Here is a 19,185-nt window from a genome sequence, read left to right as displayed (position 1 = left end):
CTTAAGAGTTATCAAACTGTTGGCTTGACAAATTGACAAATTTGGAATTGACTCCAACCAAAACAATAATTATTATTTGTGTGATTTAAATGGAATTAGCAGCACTAAAGTCTCAACAAATATTTATGTGAGGCGCAAACTTGTTTCTAGAATCCCGTATATGTAGCGTCCAACACTTAACTGCATGCAAACCTGATCAAAAAATCACTGCCAAAGATTTTGACCTCATATAAAGAGAAGACTTTAACATTCCATGCAATTTAAGACTTAGTTTTAAACTAATGGTGCCACTGAGGCTCCTCCAGAGCTCCACATTCCAAGACTGGAAGTTGTAAACACGACGAGAGCGTTCATGTGCTTTTGGTTTGAAATAATAAAAGAGGCTCTGTAACAGAGCGTCTGTTGTTTAAATTTAGAAATGCCACGGAGATACTTTGTGCTGCAGCTGCTGGGGGAAGAGAGGAAAGTCTGCATCTGGAATGAGTGCTGCCATGTTTCATTACATACAGAACATCTGCATACTGAAAGCTGTCACTAAATATTATAATTAACCAATAACTGTGAAGATAACAGCTGCTGCTCTGAGAAAACGGTGTGAAGAAATAAACGGCTTAATAACTACATAGAGTACAACAGATCTTATAAAGGTATATTTGAAACATCTACTTCTGAATGTGATGTCTAAAACAAACTGCCTTTTATTTCTATTTAAGGCTTTATTGAAGCCATTATTGAACGTTTTATGAATGAGACTCTATACATTGGCGCTGTGTAGTGAGTGTGGCTTAACGACTGACTGACTGTACAGGACCACAACTACAACTTTCCCGACCCGAGAGGGAACCTTCAAGGCCCCCTGACCGTTGTGTTGCAAAAAACTATGACTGCAATCTGCATGGAGCAATGAAAAGCTTCAGCTCCAGTCTGAGAGGAGAAAGCAAACAAAACTCTGCAGCTCATTCTTCTTCTACTTCACAAAATTAAGAACTGGAGAGTGAGACATGCACACACTTCAGGACACACTCATGACCATATTTCACCTTGCTTGTCTTTCTCTCTCCCCAGGCTAAAGTACATTCAGTCGGGTAGTTCAGTCAAAGTCCAATTTTGAGTTCCTGGCACTGTCATATTTATAATTGAATGCACTGCATGTACCTAATACCTGCAGTTAGTGGTTGACATATTCACATTCTACACTACACTGATGGGGGACTATTGTTCACAATGAGCAGTGTGACTTTGATACTTGAACACATCTCAAATAAATCTGCAGATTGAACACTTTCTCTCCATTTCCAGCATAACACAAATGCTGATTCCCAAAGACGCCAAACAACTGAACTGACATCATGAAGGTGAAGTGTCTCATGGTGTAAAAGGGACATTAAACACTAAGATCACACCATCATCATCATCCCTCTGCGTGGTTTATTGCTTCACCTGAGCCACACGGACACAAGGACCCGCAGTGAAACAAAATGAATGAACGGCTGCTTGGAACATGACCAACCACGCACGAAATGAACATACAGCAACATTCTTTATAAATCCCATCATGCTCAGCACAGCCTGAGGCAGGACTTGTAACATAAGTAATGGTTGCCGGTTCTCCTCTCTGCTCAGCCTACAATCAACCAGTTTGGCTTTTACCCACAGTCGTTACAGAACAACAACTTCAAATATTCCAAAATAATGATAGAGATGAAAAAGTCCAGAATATAAATTGAAAAGTAAATGATTACACAAAGAGTACATGAGTGTCTAATCAAGAAAAACTTTTTACCTGACACCCTAAACATTTACAAGACATCAAAGAGAACAGATTTTTATCAGTCTTTTGCTTTCGATCTGAGTTGTAACAACAAGCTCTTCAACTCGTGTATTTCACTCCTCCTCCTCCTCCTCGGAAGACTCGAGCTGTACCAGGCGCTCACCACACACAGCTGAATGATACAGCAAGAGCCAAGAAGAAAAACAAACTCACTGCCAAGATCAGAGCCGACTTTCTATCTTTGTCTCTACAAGTCAATCTGCATCTAACAGTCCCGTGTGTGTGTGTGTGTGTGTGTGTGTGTGTGTGTGTGTGTCCAGCGTGAGCCAAACTGATGAAGTGATTCTCAAATATTCAGACCGTATCACTGTGACCGCTGCCGCTGTGTCTTCTTCAGGTCTCTGCTGATGAACCACAGGACAGACTGACTGGCTGGCTGACTGACTGAGGCTCGGGTCCAACAAACAGACTCCTAATGGATCACCGTCAAGTTCACTGGGTGCACACAGCTGTTCCATTCCTCACCACCTGAAGTCCAAACCTTGAGGATGAGCAACATTCACGCCAGATAAACTCCTTACACTGCCTGAGCTTCATCATACCAAAGCTCCACAGACATGAAATGTTACTCCACACACACACACACACACACACACACACACACACACACACACACACACACACACACACACACACACACACACACACACACACACACACACACACACACACACACACACACACACACACACACACACACACACACACACACACACACACACACACACACACACACACACACACACACACACACACACACACACACACACTTCACTCTAAAAATAAGTTCAGACAGTCCAAGCTGAAATTTAAACTGACTATTGGTATTTTAAAAGGTTTCAGACATAAAATCAAGTCCAAGTACTTCATTTTGAATTTATTATAAATAAAACACCTTTTTAATCATTTTCTTCTTTGGGGGTTTTGAGATGCCAAAACATTAAAAGAAAACACATTTGAATGTATTAAAGATGTATTAAAACTAAATAAGTGGTTAAGAATAATGTGACACTGCTCATGAATTGATTGAATACTTTTCAAAGGAAACACTGCAGTGGGAAACAAACACATGTCTGATCTGACACAGGAGAGGACATCATCTCCTTATGTATCTACTGTTTATCCATACCTGCTGAAAACAAACTTTTGAATCCTTCCCAGTTTGTATCAAGGCTAAATTCCACCTGCTGATGGTGGATCTTGCTACACACAGGTTACACACACGCCTGAAGTCTTTTGTTGAGTTCAGTTTCCATGCTGCACTGTTAGTAATCAGCATCAGTACATCTACTCCAGACTGCGACATGCTAATCTGTGCAGGCGGCGCGTGGGACAACAACCCCAACAACAATAAGGCCTTTTGTTTTGGGAACTTGCTGTTTCTTTCATAGCTCCTCCATATCTATTTGTGGCCTCCAATTCTAAATCTCAAATATTGGGGTTGACAGGACAAACAAAGCAACTTTTGCTAGAATTATGACTTGAAGTATCAAACCAGACAACAGCTATACTTGTTTCTCACACAGCTGGTTTCTAAACGCTGGCCTGGATGAGGCTTGAAGTCACTTGTGGGGCAAACAGATCCACTTGTATAGCATAAAAATGTCCTTTTATCGTATCTGGGTTAATTTACCATCATCGCCACAACAATTGCCAATGATTACAGAAGTGAAACACCTGTGGACTGAACTTAGCCACATGCTGGTGGACGAAAGTTGATGGAAGAAGAGCGACACAAGTTTTTGTCTTGCCGGGCGTAAGACATCTTAGTTCTGTCTCTCTGTGTGTTCTTTGTGCAGGGCACCCAGGACCAACTCTTGTCTTTCGTCTTTTCTACTTCTGACTCCTCCCCCTGGCCGTGATTGGTCCAAATATTCCACGGCACACTGCAAAACTGCTTGTTCATTCACTACTCGTTGTGGCACATTGCTGGCATACCTACACCTGCATGCTTCGCAAAAATGAAGGATGCACAAATTCTAGGATAGAAAGCTCCAGGTACGTTGGAGTTCAATGACCTCTGACATCTGCAAAGACACTCCGACAAACATTCATTCACATTCAAAATCCACAAAAGGAGAGACGGGAACGAGTATCACGCTGCCTCTGCCAATGGTGACTCACGATAACGCGTAGAAGCGCCCTCTACTGGTGTGACACGGAACTGCATGGCGCATTTACCAATCTGTTCTTTCTTCATAAATCTTTTAAAGTTGTTCACAGCTGTCCAGACAGGCGTGTTTCTTCAATTAAGGCTGCACCAGCTGAACCTTTATGAATATTTAAAGCGGCTGGTGTTTGGTGAGCTCATACTCTCTGCATGCACAGCTTCGACGCCCACAACCTGAAAAGACCAAGCCCAACCAGCCAGAGTGAGTGAAAACACCTGTGCAGGTCAGCAGGTCTTTGTATTGTGAGTGGGTGGGAGGGTGGTGTCACTGGGTGCTCATGTTCATCTTTCAGACATTAGAGATCTGAAAGCCTCTTCGTCAGCATTTAGACGTCTGAGCGACAACTCACTGGAAACAACCTGATTGACGACAATCAACCAACCAGAATCACACTTTACATGCACCCTTTAAATAATGCATGCACGCCCCCCACCCCTTTACACACACACACACACACACACTCACACACACACTCCATCCCATCACCCCTGTTGCCTCACAGGGCCCCCAGCTTTGAGTTGCCACCAAAACAATGGCTGCTTTCAGACAGTTTTTCTCTGTTAACAAAAGGGGAAACTTGACACAGAGAGAGCCGCTGCAGCCTCACATTTCCTCGGGACAATTACGGCCATACTGTTTGAAAGATGTCCCATTCTCACCGCGAGACCTTGTCTTCAGTGAGAACTGACACCTGACACCCCTTTTAGCTGTGTTTTAAGAGGATGTTAAGCCATGGCAAGGTTAAAGGGGACCAGGGGACGTGTTACACACCTCGTAGTAAGCAGGCCGAGAGGGGGGGCCAGAACAGCGCCTGGATGGAGAAGTGGGGGGCCGCCGCCAAAACAAAGAGAGGTTTGGCCCGAGCTTGTGAGGACGTGAACCCTGACGGTCCCTTGCCCACTATAATTAATTCAACATTGGACCAAACCGGTTTGGGCCTCCCAGACAACTTCATTCCCACTCATTCAAGAAGGCGCGAGCTCTACACGTTTCTATGACAACACTCCAGCAGGGCGGCGGGAGAGAGGAGGTGTGGGAAAGAAACCGTCTGCACAAACAAAAATCTCCTGCTTGTTTAGACTCTGCTTTTCACCCCCACATGTAAACAAGACTAAAGAGAGCCGGCGACAGGACGGGCTGACGTTAGAGACGACACGATCACGGGGTTCACCTCACAGCAGCCATTATGGAGAAGAAGACGTTGTAGTGCGTGTGGAGGAAATGTGAGCAGTTTGAGTGTTGACGCTGTTAGGCCCATAATTACCTTTAGGCCAATTCCAGTGAACAGGGTGGACAGGTTCTAAACTCATGCAGCATTCATGCAGCAGGGTGCGTCACCAACGTGTCTCACTGTCTCACTCCTCTTATAAATATGAAAGCAGTCAATCTCAGTCACGGTATGTTGTGTACACTGTATCTTAGCCAGTGTGTCGAGATGTCAATGTGAAACTGGAAACAAGTCAGCCAAAATGCAGAAAAACAGATCCACATCTCCCAGTGGTGAGTCAAGACTATGAGTCAAGACTATGAGTCAAGACTCTGAAAACAGTCTTGTTCATTGTCCAATAGCGATACAAAAAACCAACCACCTAGCCACCAGCAGCTGTGGACCCGGGTACAGAATCCATTCAGCAGAGCAGACGCTAAGCAAAATATGGAAAGGTAATTAAGGTCATGTGGAGTAACTACAGGAGAGAAGTCCCACAGATTTACAACCTCAGATGTTGAGTAGAAGGGGCGACCCTCAGGTCTGTAGAGGGGAGAAACCTCACTAAAACAGCCACATAGATCCATATCCATACTGTAACGGCCCCTGGTTCCCTTCTTCACGTCTCTTTTTGTTGGTAAACCTTGCATTCGCACACTAAACAACTAAGTCACTTTCTTTTAAATGTTTAACCCGAAAATCACTAAATTCCAAAGTAAAATGTACTTTCAACTGTAATTTCAAAACACTCTCGCTTCCCAGGTTCACACATAATCCAACACACAAGGTTACAAAAGTGTTGCCTATGATGTCACTTCAACCAACAGTTACGCCAAAGTCGTCCAACTAGCAATGGTGTCGCACTATATATGACATTACCTATACAATACATACTCAATGATGGACATTATGAAACACTACTGCACTAACTCATCTTTGGCTCTTACACATCCAAAGTCCAATCAATAACCATACAGAGGATGGATTATGTTCTGGTGGCAAAGGGCCTGAATGCTGGTGCAACATGGGGTTAAAAACAGACTAATGCTTGGGTTTGCCAAAGTATTGACTGATTTCAAATATCAACTGGCTTCAGCAAGAGAATCTACTGCATATTTTATTTATCACATTTGATGAATAGCGTGCCAGTCAGTGAGTTTGTGTAAAGTCAGTAATGTATCCCAGGATATCTGCTATTGAGTCAATACAATACAATCAATATGATCTCCCCCTGAAACACATTCATGTATTTGGGTTTCAGTGTCCCATGGTGGTGTGTGTGTTGTTTTGGAGGTTTTTTCACCGTCACAGGAATAAAAACCTGCTGTTAAAACTGAAAGTTTAGATATCAGTGCTAAATATAGCCTATTAAGAAACATGGATCTTTGTAATCAGACCTTAAGAGTCAATATCAGTTGGCCAAAATTCAGTTTGAGACAAAGTCCACAAATTCTCTAGAAGTGAAGTGAAGTTTTATTGCTGATGTCCTACAGAGAGATAGATGGCCTCAGTTTGATCACTCAGGTTCTAAACAGTGGAGTTTGACTTTAAGTCTCCACATATTCCCCATGTTTAAACTTCTGGTGGGTTTGTGAAAGAGCATTAGATTCAATAAGTGCCTATAATTGACTCATATTTCGTGTTTCAACGCAATTTACTAACTAACAAGTGGTTCCTCACTCACTGACGCTCCGTGTCGTGTTCACATTATCACGTTCACATCGCCACATCGGCGTCCGTGTTTGAGAAAAGACATGCATAAAAATGTTGGAAAAGCGATTACTTTCACACAAACACAACGAATCAATCAACCAAACAAATCAATCATTCCATATTAATCGATTTGCACCCAGGCGCGCTTTCAGCTTTTTTCAGCCTTCGCGTGGAAAAACACAAGTTGGAAAGCGGCGGAGAAGTTTGCGTGAGACGGTTTGATGAAGCGGGCTGAAGCAGAGTGTAATGTTCGGTTACTCACGTTGGGTTTCTTTAGCGGTTGATTACCGGGAGAGGTGGAGGCGGTGCGGGAGGGCAGAGGTGTCCGGCTCCTGTGCGCTCTGAGCGGGCTGCTGACGGACTGAGTGACCTGAACGGAGACAACAAAGCGGCAGCAGTAACAGCAGCAGCGGCGGCGGCAGAAAGTGTGCAGACTGAAGCGCCGACACGCAGCAGAAGCAGAATGTGGTCGCCCCCACCGTGTGGCAGATATGAGAATGGACGAGTCAGATGCCTCCGTTAACCCCTCAATCCCCGCATCAGGGAGAGATTACACACACTCATCTGCTGCTACTGCAAGGAAAAGTCTCTGAGGTAGCAGTATAAAGTATAAGTACCATTTAATTTGAGCTAAGACAAGATCTGTGTGTTAGTTTGGCACTGCTAAGGTTAACTAGAACAGCAGTGGTGTAAACAGAGGAATACAGTGTAATCTGGATCACTGGAGAACTCTAATTATGGAACATTTGTAATCACTCCTGTGTTGATACTGTTGTATATCTCACTGTGTTGTCAGACTGATGTGTGTGTTGCACCTTTCACACATTTTCAAACAATACTCAATCTTCATTTTACTGCCATTTTTGAGAGCACAAACCCAGTGGAGACAATCTAACAACACACTCTAGTCTTTACATATAATCTTTGATTTGATTTGGCTGTGCTGAAAGAGCAGAAGCAGTCTCTATCCGTGTCTAGTTGTGCTGCAGCCTGAGCCGACTGCCCTAAATCAAATGTCCTCATTATAATTGATGTTATAGCTGCAGCTGTTTTCCATGTTATGACCTCTGTGATACACATTCAGAGGGAAATGGGAGCAAATGAAACTCTTCTCATTGGTCCATGCGTTAAACTGTTTGCTCCATATTGACAGTTTATTAGACTTGAGGTCATAGCATGTATGTGGAGAGGCTGTATGTGGCTGGTGTGATACCGTTACCATGGGAGGACGTGACAATGAATAACAAGATCAATGTCTCATCATTGTCTCGTGTGTTTACCGAATCAACCTCATCAGTGACACAAAATCCTTTCCAGTTGATCAATTGTTACCTGCTCAACATTGATCTGAAACACATGATTGGATTAACACCTTCTGTTTCTAATTGGTCTGTGGTTCTTCGATCGTTCATGGATGATGACATGTTGATTTAGTCCTTGTCCCTTGCTATGCATTCTGCATACTAATAGTAGCCACAGAGACTTACATTACTTATAACATACCCAGGCCTTGAAATATACTGTGAATATGTAGTTGTGGACCCTTAGAGTGATGATCCTTATCTTTTTGGTTTTGTTGTCATGTTGCGTCATGTTGTTTACCTCAGCCTCATGCAGGTTGGATGAGGTAAAATCATTCAGAATGGCTGCTCAAGAAATCGATACTGGCAAAACATCAGGATTACACATCAAGACGTGTTAAAAGTGAAGCCTAGATTAAGTGAATCTGGTGAATCTGGACTTTACACATCCGTGTCACTGGTTTGTGCCCAGCGAGAAAATAAATCCTTGAGGTCGGTGAGGTCAGACTGCTTAGCCTCAGGCTGCAGCTCCAACAGTGTCATTAATCCAGATCATCACTGGTGTGTAAGAAAAGAAGCTCAGGGATCGTCTTTGAAACGTCGCTTGTACGACGGCACACTCGCACACACTAAGCTCTGTCAGGCCAGTGTGTGTGACTGCTGCACGGTCATCACATTACACACTGCAGAATAAATAATGCCATTTAATGCTGTGAATGTGGCTCATATTCCCTCACGCTGCCCTGACGTGGTGTGTGTGCTGTACAAGCCTCAGACTGACCATGACCTCACTAACACACAGGTCAGTCAATAGTGAATGGTGCCAACTGAACACGACACCAGGCTGAAGCTGGCAAGGCAGTAATATGCTGCACACAATGTGAATTACTGTACACCTCTGTTCAGTGCAAACCACACATCATCTTTTTAAGAAGAAATCAAATCTGAAGACATGTACACTTCATCACAAAAATGGACTAAATGGGATTTTCCGAATACTTAAAGGTTTTGACTTGCCTGTACTGTTTATTTGTTTGTGTTTTGGCTGCTCTGTCCTCTTCAGGGCGTTACATGAGGTTTGTTATAGATTCTTTATTGAGCAAATGCAATACATCCTGGCAGAAAATAAGAACCTTCAGTTGATGTGAAACTCGTAACCGTTTAACTCCTTTCCTTTCTAGAAATTGAATTGTTTAGGATTTTTCTCAAATATTATTTTTCACAAACCAAAATCTGTGTTCAGTTTTACGTGGCAGATAAACAATCAATTCAAAGGCGAGCGGAAAAACTGGAAGTTACTGTACTGCTAAATTCTCATATCCAAATATGTTAGTTTTATAACATTCAGCTTTTCAATTACCAAATGTCCTGTCAATGTGCTCATTCTATCAACTTGCCCGTATTTAGTGTGTTGTTTTTTATTTTTTAGTTAGCTGGCAACACTCCTGCAGCTGTGAGGAACATGTCTCCCTCTCTCTCTCTCTCTCTCTCCCTCTCTCACACACACAAACAGGTGTCATTTCCCTGAGGCCACAGGTTGTTGTTGGGTCTAAAGGTAATTAAAGTTCAAGTGCAGCTATTGACCTGTCGCCTGGCAACAATAACAATGTAATGAGTAAGAGGTTTCAGAATATAGATACATATAAGTGTAGTCTTATGATGATTAATAATGTCAACTATTCAATATGACTTCAAACTGCAATAACCGCCTTTGGCCACTAGGGGGTAGCTGTCACGTTCTAGCATGACATCACCTGATAATTATCTTATGTTAGTGTTCAGTACAAGCACATTCAGTATGTAGAATATGATCATTAATGGATTAGTTTTATTGACAGAAAAGTGCACTAATGTTGGTATGAGACGCAAACGAAGGTGAGAACTGAAGCTTGTGTTGTTGGAATCAACTAAACCTGCCACTTTGACTGAACCGTTCCTATCAAAGTCCAGGAATCCTCAAAACAGGCTCAAGAAATAAGAGTCACAAAGAAACTTTATATAGTTTTCAAGTATTCAAAACTGTTAAATAAGTACAAGATGTGTTCACAAGATTTACATATTGGACAAAATAAGCACTGCCCAGATTTAATTCTCTTTACATGTTCCCCGCTACCCAGGCAGCTCAAATGTCCGCAAACTATTCACATTTGTTTTGCTTTTTTTTTTTTTTCTTTTTTTAAATTCCTTTTTTTTCCTCCCTCCATTTTTAAGCATCAATTGGAAATCTTGACAGCTGTCTATTTGGACAAATACCACACAGACGGAACACCTGGAACAGTTTACAGTGTAGGATGGAGACAAAAGGAAAGGAAGGAAGGACAGAATGAGCCACGTTCACAACTGTGTGATTAGCTGCTGGTGATATGAACGGTACATGAACCGAAGGAAAGTGGGTTAACATTCACCTCAGTTGATCCCTCTAACTGTTGGGCAGTTCTATCATTTCCACACCACAAAAAATAATATACAGAAGGACTGATGGGACTTTGAAGTATTCCAATGTTTCACGGGGAAGAAGATGGCTTTGCATTTTCACTCGTCACTGATTAGTCGTGTTACAAATTGGTTGTAAATGTGTGAAAAACGCTCTCGGTTAAGGCACCTAACACTGTCGGATTGTGATTTTCAGTTACATTTTTTTTATTTCAAAATAAAAGTGAACTTGTTGTGAAGCTGTTCCTGGGGAAAACAAAAACAAAACCACAGCTAAAACGCTAAAATGGGTCTTTCTGCTGTGAAAGGGTTCAACATCTAACAAATGTCAACGTCTACCATAGAAGTTAATGCTGGCGTCTATGAAGGAGGAGTTACAGGGGATAAGCGAGGGGGGGGATCCGGTAGCAGATTCCGGGGAAATCAAGTAGCACCAAAGGGAAAAAGAACATGAAACTCTAAACTAAGAGTGTAAAAATCAGGCAATATGATTTTCATCCATTTCCAGTGTTGATGGACATCGCTCACTTTCCTGCTAAATCCAAAGAAAGAACTAAAAAAGTGAGGACTGGACTCGAGAAAACATATATCCCATAATCCTACTGAGTGAAAATAAGCCAGTCTTTCTGTACATTACTTTCACAACTTCAAGATTACTGCTTTTAAAAGCCCTTGAGAATTGGCCTTGATTTGATTTGCCTTTTTAAATGATCTCTAAAAAAGGGCTTCACCTACCATGTGTGCCATGTTCCCATTACACAGTAGCTCCAACGTATTGGTCCATTTTTGTTTTACTGTAGTGAACTTCGTTAAAAACAAACATCTAGTGTGCTTTAGCATCCTCAAACTCCTGGGCTGAACATGTCTCCTTACAGCGTTCTGAATGAGCTTCTGTATGCTGTGTAATTGTGCAGCGTCATTCCCGTCCCGTCGCTCTTTGGCGTTACAATTGTGTGATTGCTCAAAAGGAAAAGAAAAGGAAATAACCGTGCGTGATTTGACAGTTATTGCATGAGAAAGATTTGATTAGATTTTTCCTCTCCGTCCATTTGCACCAGTAGTCGGGAACACAGACTCGTTTTCTTATTAAATGCAAATAAAAAAAATGGCTATGACATTGTTTACACTTTGCTCAGGTAATGGAACAGAATTGGTTGAAAGCGTTTGACTTTGCACAGTGAATCATCATCCTCGTAGAAATGCAAGAATTGGTGAGTGCTGCATTTGTCTTCAAGTGGTTCTTTATAAGGAAACTACTGGGATAATGACAACATGGCACAGAAATCCAAAATGAAATCTTATAATAACTCTGGACCGACCACATGGGTGTGTCACACAGATTACAAACTATGAGACAAAGAAAAGGATCATTTCAATTAAAAACCTGCCTATGAGACAGAGGGGATAGTCACCATTACTGTACACTTTCTACATTATCCATGTCCATTATGAATATAACAAGTGCATTCACTTAAAGGAAAGAGTTGAACTCAAAACAAATCCTCCCTTCTTCACTTCGCCTGCAGCCCCGGCCATAATTGTTCACGTGTCGACTAGAGCGACTTCCTGCTTTCTCCATGTAGCATAACATATGCAGTATGACAGAAAATGGACTGAATAAACGCTCGTCTAACCTCAGTGAAAAATAAAGAGATTTGTTTTAGCTCAACAGCACCTCTAACATCGCTCATTCAGGTTCTTAATTCTTCAGCAATTTTTTTTTTTGTCTTTAAATTACTGTACTTCTTTTACATCAACACAACAGTTGATTAGCGAGGTCATCTCTATTTACAAGTAATGGCGGAGTGATGAGCTCCACAGCTTATGCGTTGAGCCTCAGAGACTGATCCTCTCTCCTCCTGGAGGAGATATCGATGTCTATGGAGTCTTTACCCACAATGAGCCGGAGGCGCTTTGCTGGAGGGAGTGGAATGAAATCGTCGTCAAACTCATTGTCAAAGTAGTCGTCGTCGTCGTCGTCATCGTCGTCGTCGTCTTCCCCTTCCTCTTCATTGTCCTCTTCGGAAGAAGAGTCCGCAATGATCTTTTGGGTCCGGTGGCCGCCGTTCCTGGCCTCCAGACTCTGACCCATGTTCCCATTGTAGGACATCTGCTCCGCCTTCGTCTGGGATATTCTCCGCACGTCGTCCTCCCTCTTCAGCTGGATCTTCAGCTTGGTGGCGCTGTTGTGGACCACTGGAGCGTAGCCGTTGTTCAGTTTGGCTATGTACGAGCTGCCTTTGTCCTTATTATGGTCCTTGCTGAACTTAATGCTAATCTTGCTGGAGGAGGCCGAGCTGACCGTGGAGGTGGAAATGGTTGAACCGACGACGTCGTTGGGGTCGCCGGTCTTGCTGCTGCTGCTGTCTCTCCGCCGGCGGAGCGTCAGCTTAGGGATGCCCGTGTTGTTCTCCACTATCAGCTGTGCGTCGTAGCGTGTGATCTGACGCTTCTTCTTCCCCTTGTCCTGGGACCGACAGCTACTCTTACCCTTGTCCCGGCGGAGGGATTTGCTGCCATTAGCGACGCCGTTAAAGTCCCTGTGGCGGTCGGTGAAGCCCAGCAGCATGTTACCGCAGTCCGAGTAGGAAGCAGTATGTCCCGTCGCCACCGGCATGAACGGCTCCTCGTACGAGTCCTCGCGTTTAATTGTCCGTTCTGCCCTGAGCCGCGGCAGCCGTTTCCGCCTGGTGCACAATCCTCTTCTAGCGTAGCCGCTGTCCAACGCCGGCTGCTCCAGTCTGACCCCGTGGTGGAGATACTCGTCCATGTCAGCCGGCTCGGTTTTGATAACCACTCCGCCGGGCACCGGGCTCAGGCCGTCCATCGCACTGGGCTCCAGTTTAACGCCAGCTGCCGTTTCCTGGGCTTTTACGAGGGTCCGAGTCGACCTGCGAGTTCTGTACGTGGACGCCTGGCTGCCGTCGCAGCCCTGTGCACCTGCTAGATTACCATTCTCCTTGGCAGCGTGTCGTGTCAGGCAGCCCCGCTGGCCTAGTGTCTGCTGCATCGTCCCCTGTGCATCCTTCTCCTTTTTGATGGTGACGCCTTTACACAGCGACACCTTTGAGTCCCTGAGACCCAGCTGGCAAGTCTCTCCTTTGGCCAAGGGTTTGGGCTCTGCACCCCTCCGGCGACTCCGCAACTGGACTTTACTTAGTGAAGGCTTGGATTGGGATTTTAGTCTCTTTGGTACCCTGTTATTATTAATACGACCTTGCTTGGAAGGTGAGGTAGAGTTAACGGCTCTGGAAAGAGTCTGGTTTCTGGTTTGAGTCCTGGTTTTACTAAACTTCATGCCAGAGGAAGTTCGCTTTCTTGCAGCTAGAATGAAAAGACAAAATAGTGCTTCTTACATATTACAGTTTAAAACAAGGAAGAAAGACATAAATAAAGACATCCCATCATGCAGTGGTGTGTGGTTGTATGTTTCAGTCTCACAGTATGTCAAGAGTTTGAGGAGATTCTTACATGGATGTGTTTTTGGCATTTCCTGAGAGTCTACATCAGTGTGGGAGCCTACAGAGTGGCTGTCTGAGCTCGGGTTTCCTTCTCCTCCCAGCTTCTTCAGCCTGTTGAGACGCTTGTCCGTCTCCCGCAACCCATACTTGCTGTTGATCACTGGTACTTCTACTGGCAGTCCAGCTTTGGATTTGAAAGCACCAGTACCTCGTCTGTAAAACAAAACTCCAGAACGTCAGCCGCACACTTGAGTTGACGCGTTTCCCTGCTCCGATGTCATCGCCGGCGTGACACCTACCGTTCGCACGTGTAGCATTCACAAAAGTCATTGTTATCGCCAAAAAAACCATCTCCGTAGTAACAAGAGATTTCCTCTCCTGGTTCGATGTCCCTCAAGACTTTGACACAAGCCGTGTCCCGTCCTGTCGAGACAAACTGTAGAAAAAAAGGGAAAAATTAATTCACTGCACTACAACCAACAAGAAAAGTGCAAATGACACCCAAAGGTTGAAAACTTACCTTGCAGTTTGGCCGACAATCTGGAAAAAGGGGGATAAACACTCTTATTAGACTGCAACTTAGTCCAAATCTTACACATTACAACTCTACATTATGTTCCAAAAGCACCAATTACAACTAATCAATAAAGACGATCAATATTACCGTGATTGATAAAGGCAGCTGGCCCGAGCCACAGCTGTGCACAGTTCTTGCGAGTGGAGTACATGACACTGAAGTCATTCTCGCCGTGTCGGAGCAGCATGTTCTCTTCTGCCTCGGAGAGCTCGGCTATACATCCCACCAGGTACTCGATCTTGTCGTTTCGTTTCCTGTAAAGCGACGCAAAAAGGTGAGGCGGTGAAGTTGGAGACGGGCAGCTACAGCGCATTAACTGGAGCATTTACACATGTGGAGTTTGCCATTTATCAAGAGTGAATATTGGAGAATCACCACTAACTGCTGCTCGTCTTTACGGGAGAGGTCAAAGTGGAGAGTGGATGGATTTCAGTAGGTTGACCCCTGAGGTTTACATCCACCTGATGCTAGGACCTGATGATCTATTTGTCGCCCTGATATACAAAACCATAGAGCTGAACCTGGGTGTACTTTCTTCGTCCCATCACGTGTTCTCACCATTCTTTTGTTGCCACAATTTTGGCTCCGTTTTGCTCCGACGAGTAACGGTTACACGGGAGAATCTCAAAGCCGCTGTCGGTGGCGAACATCCGAAGGTAAACAAACACCTGCACAAAACTCGGGGTCAGTCATTTGATTGTGACGTGAGGTGTGATTCTGGACACGAGGGGGGAGATCTTATAGACATATCAACTCACATGCTGTTTAAAAAGCTTCTCTTGAGCTTTTGTCTTATGGACAAAAAGATGTCGGGACCAGTCTCCTGATGTCAACGCTCTGAAGGCTTTCTCCAAGTTGTCATGCTTCTTGAAGCGCTCTATTATCTCTTTCAGCTCCTCTTGTCTCCCCTTAATGGGCCGAAATCTGTGGGGACACATTCATGAAGGGATCAGAACGGCCGTAGGGATGGAGCGCAGTCCAAGAACCCCAATGTAACTGTAGGGACTGTGATGGAGAGCCCACCTGGTGTTCATTTTGTGGGTCTGAAAGCCCAGATATGGATCCAGGATGAGGCTCGTGGTCAGATCATCATTCTCACACAACTCCTTGGCCGTCATTCCTGAAGAGGGGACGTAGCGCCTCTCTGCCTCTAGACTGGAAGCATTAAATCCTGCAAAACACAAACATGGGTATATATTAGAGTACATTACTGCTGTCTATCACTATTTATAAACAATAACAGTAGATTTTGAATATGAATCAATACAATTAATTTCTCTTTTCTTGTATCTCATTGTTTCATTTGTATAAATTTAAGGGCTTCTGCAGTTTCTGTCACACACATCAAATTAAAAACACTGAACTCACTGCGGCTACATCTCCGGTTTCTGGGGTGGCTTTTCCGGGGGCGTAACGATGCCCGCTGTCCGTGCTGCGAGCGCGTCTGACTCTGGCTCACAGGTTGCTCGCTGGTCAACTTACTTCCGTGTCGTCTGCCATTTAATACCATGTTCTTGGATTCGCCCAGCCACTTCATGCCCACAAGCCCCCTGGTCCAGTTGCATTTAGTCTCCAAGTAGAAGGTCTTCAGGGGGGAAGACTAGGCTCTAGAGTCTAGAACCTACAGAGGCAGGGCAGAAAGACTTGCATAACTACGTGCACTGCCAAAGGTCTGGGTATTTAAAGTGTGACAGAGGAAATACTACAGAGAGCTGAACTGGAATGAGGAGGTGAGAGCCTGAACTTCCCACCTCATGAATGAACACTCTCAAAGCTTTGCCCTGTTCACTCTTAACGCTTCATAACATGATGTCATCGTGAGTGGACGGCTCAAACTATATGGGTCTTTGCTGAGTACAAGCTCAGACCTGAGGGGTTTCCAGGTTTTACTCTATGTTAGTTTTCCAGATTACTTGGTAAAACCTGCTTATTGGAACACACCCTGTTGACATTCTGGGAACACAGTGCCAATCACTCGACCCACAAGCGGAAAGATGGCAGGGCAACACAATTAGATACAGCCAATTTGCTTCTGCAAAACAGCCTGGAAAAAGGTCTCTACCTCGAACCTTGGAGCAAACACATTGCTATATGTATGCTATTGAAAGTGAAGACTATTTTGTTGGACATAAAGCCATTGTTACCACTATACCCATCCATGATCCAGTAACCTCCAATAAATCTCTAGAAGTAATGATTGCTAGTCAATGATAGACCTGTGGTTGCACTGAGCCAAGTCTACAAGTCTCATTTTAAACTCTGTGCTCTGTAATAAGTCAGTTTAGGTAAATAATGAGAGTTGCCCAAAATATGGCAATGTGAGCTTGTTCTCCCATCCTTGTGTTGTCCTGCCTTACTTTATTTATGTGCAGATATCTTATAGATGTGTGGGTACAGGAGTATGTATGAGTGTTGCAAAGAGAGTGTCTAACAACAAAACAACAGCAGCTGATGGAAGTGCAAAATATGAGCAGCAACAAGACAGTTTACCCGTTGGTGGCTGGTGTTGTTTACGCCATGGCAGGTTCTGACAGACACACAACAAGGGAGCGTTGGTGAACTCAGAGAGAAATGGTCCTGCAGCGCCACTTAGTGGTAACCTGAAATAATGCATTGGCTTACTGTCAAGTGCAACAGTTCATCTCCAACGATATGATCCAAACATACGAATGACTGTTTTAGCGAAATTCAAACCATGTATTCGCAGTCCAGTTATTGAATGTTAAACATCGAAACACATCACATCATCGCATTTCTTACTGCAGTTAAAAACGCTTTATGTTTAGCTCAAAGGCTAACGCTAACCACAATACAACGCATTGCAGGACGGTGCTCAACATTAGCCGAGGAAACCCGGAAGGCCATGCTGTAGCTGAGGCCGTGATTGTGCTCGATTTAGCATTATTTGCTAACAACAGCCTCTCTCCACGCATCCACTTCGTTAGCTTGTAGCTAACAGAGGCTAGCCGTACGCCTGGGCGGTGTTCACGCATCGGACGCCGGCAATGAGCCATTTACTGTTGAAAAACTAGCGTTGGCTGTCTTTACATAACAAATACCGCAACATTAAAGGGTAAAGACTGTATAAGACGACACTGATCTAATGTTAAGCAAATGACGGTAAAATACATCCAGAATACGCGATGTCCACACTTCAAGCTGCTCCTGACTCTGACACCAAGCTATTCCACGGCCAGGAGTAAAACAAATTGTTAGGTTAACGCCTTTGTCAATAGTAGCCTCATAATAAAGTCATAATAAAGTAACACAACCTTCAATTCTTTACTTCTAGTGCCGAACTTAATATTAGCATGGCTGCTAGCATCATCCAGCAGCATAGTAGTAATTCAACACCACGTCGATCAGTAAACACGACGCAGAATGCCCTTTCACACATAATGCAAATCATTTAGACATTCAACGACGGATTACTAGATCTGATGATAAATGCACAAACCTCCCCAGTTCCCGTTACGATACAAGCCTACAGAGCAGATAAGGCTAGCCCTGTTACTTTACTATGGGCTGTTTGATGGGAGGCCATTAGCTAGTTTAACTGGTTAGATCTGTTGTTTGTTTCGCTAATCAAAAGTTAGTTTACCTGCCTTTATCTTCGTGGATGTGCTATATGATAGATATCAGAGCGAGGAAACGGTCGGTCGCTTGGTATAGGCATCGTAATTTTAAATGATCTGTATTGAGCACTGAGCTGGAAGCATTTTCACGCGTTGCTAACATTAAATGTCTTGAACCAACGAGGAAAACAAGAGACGAATACACCCAAATACTCACAGGTCGATTTTAGGGGAGGCGGGGACAAAAATCACCACACGAAAACAACAATCACTAAAAGTGATCCGACGTTGGCAAGATACCCTAAACGAAAATATCACAGGAAACGTTTTAAAAAAAATTAACATTAAAATTCAAGATGGCGGTCAGGCACGGGCAAGAAGGGAGAGAAAGGCGCAGCACGGCCATCCAGAAGAAAATAGATCCAGGAGAATACGCAACTGTTGTAAATCCGTCCCGAAGAAAACGAGTTAGAGGAGTTGGCGATGCCGTCTGAAAGTGGATCGCTTCGACATTTACAGCTCGGTCTGTGAAGACGTTTGGTTGCTTTTTTGCAAATGTTTGCTTTCAGGTTGTAGCAGGCAGATATTGTCGGATGTACACAAAAGTAGTGCTGCATAAACAAACCTCTTTACGCTTCCTACTCCTAAAAGAATCCAGCGGCGGGGACACTGTGGGCTCTGCTGCAGAACCCCAACAAGTTACAACCCGAAAACCACGCTCTCACAGAGTCACACAGAGTCACACTCTCACAAGTCACTCATTCCTTACATTCCCTTAATCCTATTCTAAAAGTCTATGTCTTACTTTATTACTGTTTGTTGTTTTAAACCTGCTCAGTGTCTTCTTTTATTTTTCTGCTTTAGTCGGTCAACCTGTATTTCCCTGTTTCGGTTTGAACATCCTCCACCTATAAAA

General features: G+C 43.9%; 2 protein-coding genes across 2 annotated transcripts in view; both read right to left on the bottom strand.

Annotated features, from left to right (window-relative positions):
- The window catches only part of LOC143004833 (CD82 antigen-like), a 16,677-nt gene extending 9,297 nt beyond the window's left edge, over window positions 1-7,380 (bottom strand). The window contains exon 1 of the mRNA XM_076155989.1: window positions 7,185-7,380. The gene's annotated coding sequence lies outside the window, so the exon portion shown is untranslated. The remainder of the gene's footprint in view (window positions 1-7,184) is intronic.
- Window positions 7,381-10,198: 2,818 nt separating this feature from the next.
- kmt5b (lysine methyltransferase 5B) lies at window positions 10,199-18,681 on the bottom strand. The gene is made up of 11 exons (XM_076155669.1): window positions 18,487-18,681; window positions 17,185-17,294; window positions 16,063-16,315; window positions 15,718-15,865; window positions 15,453-15,618; window positions 15,253-15,362; window positions 14,782-14,948; window positions 14,638-14,657; window positions 14,417-14,553; window positions 14,128-14,330; window positions 10,199-13,980 (listed from the first exon to the last, which is right to left on the bottom strand). The coding sequence occupies exons 3-11, from the start codon at window positions 16,229-16,231 to the stop codon at window positions 12,479-12,481; spliced, it is 2,622 nt and encodes an 873-aa protein (XP_076011784.1). The 5' UTR covers window positions 16,232-16,315; window positions 17,185-17,294; window positions 18,487-18,681; the 3' UTR covers window positions 10,199-12,478.
- Between the last annotated feature and the right edge of the window lie 504 nt (window positions 18,682-19,185).

Source organism: Genypterus blacodes, unplaced genomic scaffold (genome assembly GCF_046128005.1).
Source record: "Genypterus blacodes isolate CSIRO-AG114 ecotype Tasmania unplaced genomic scaffold, CSIRO-AGI_Gbla_v1 ptg000067l_1, whole genome shotgun sequence".
NCBI lineage: Eukaryota > Metazoa > Chordata > Actinopteri > Ophidiiformes > Ophidiidae > Genypterus > Genypterus blacodes.
Note: the sequence above shows the minus strand (reverse complement) of the source record. Positions and strands in the feature narration are given on the sequence as shown.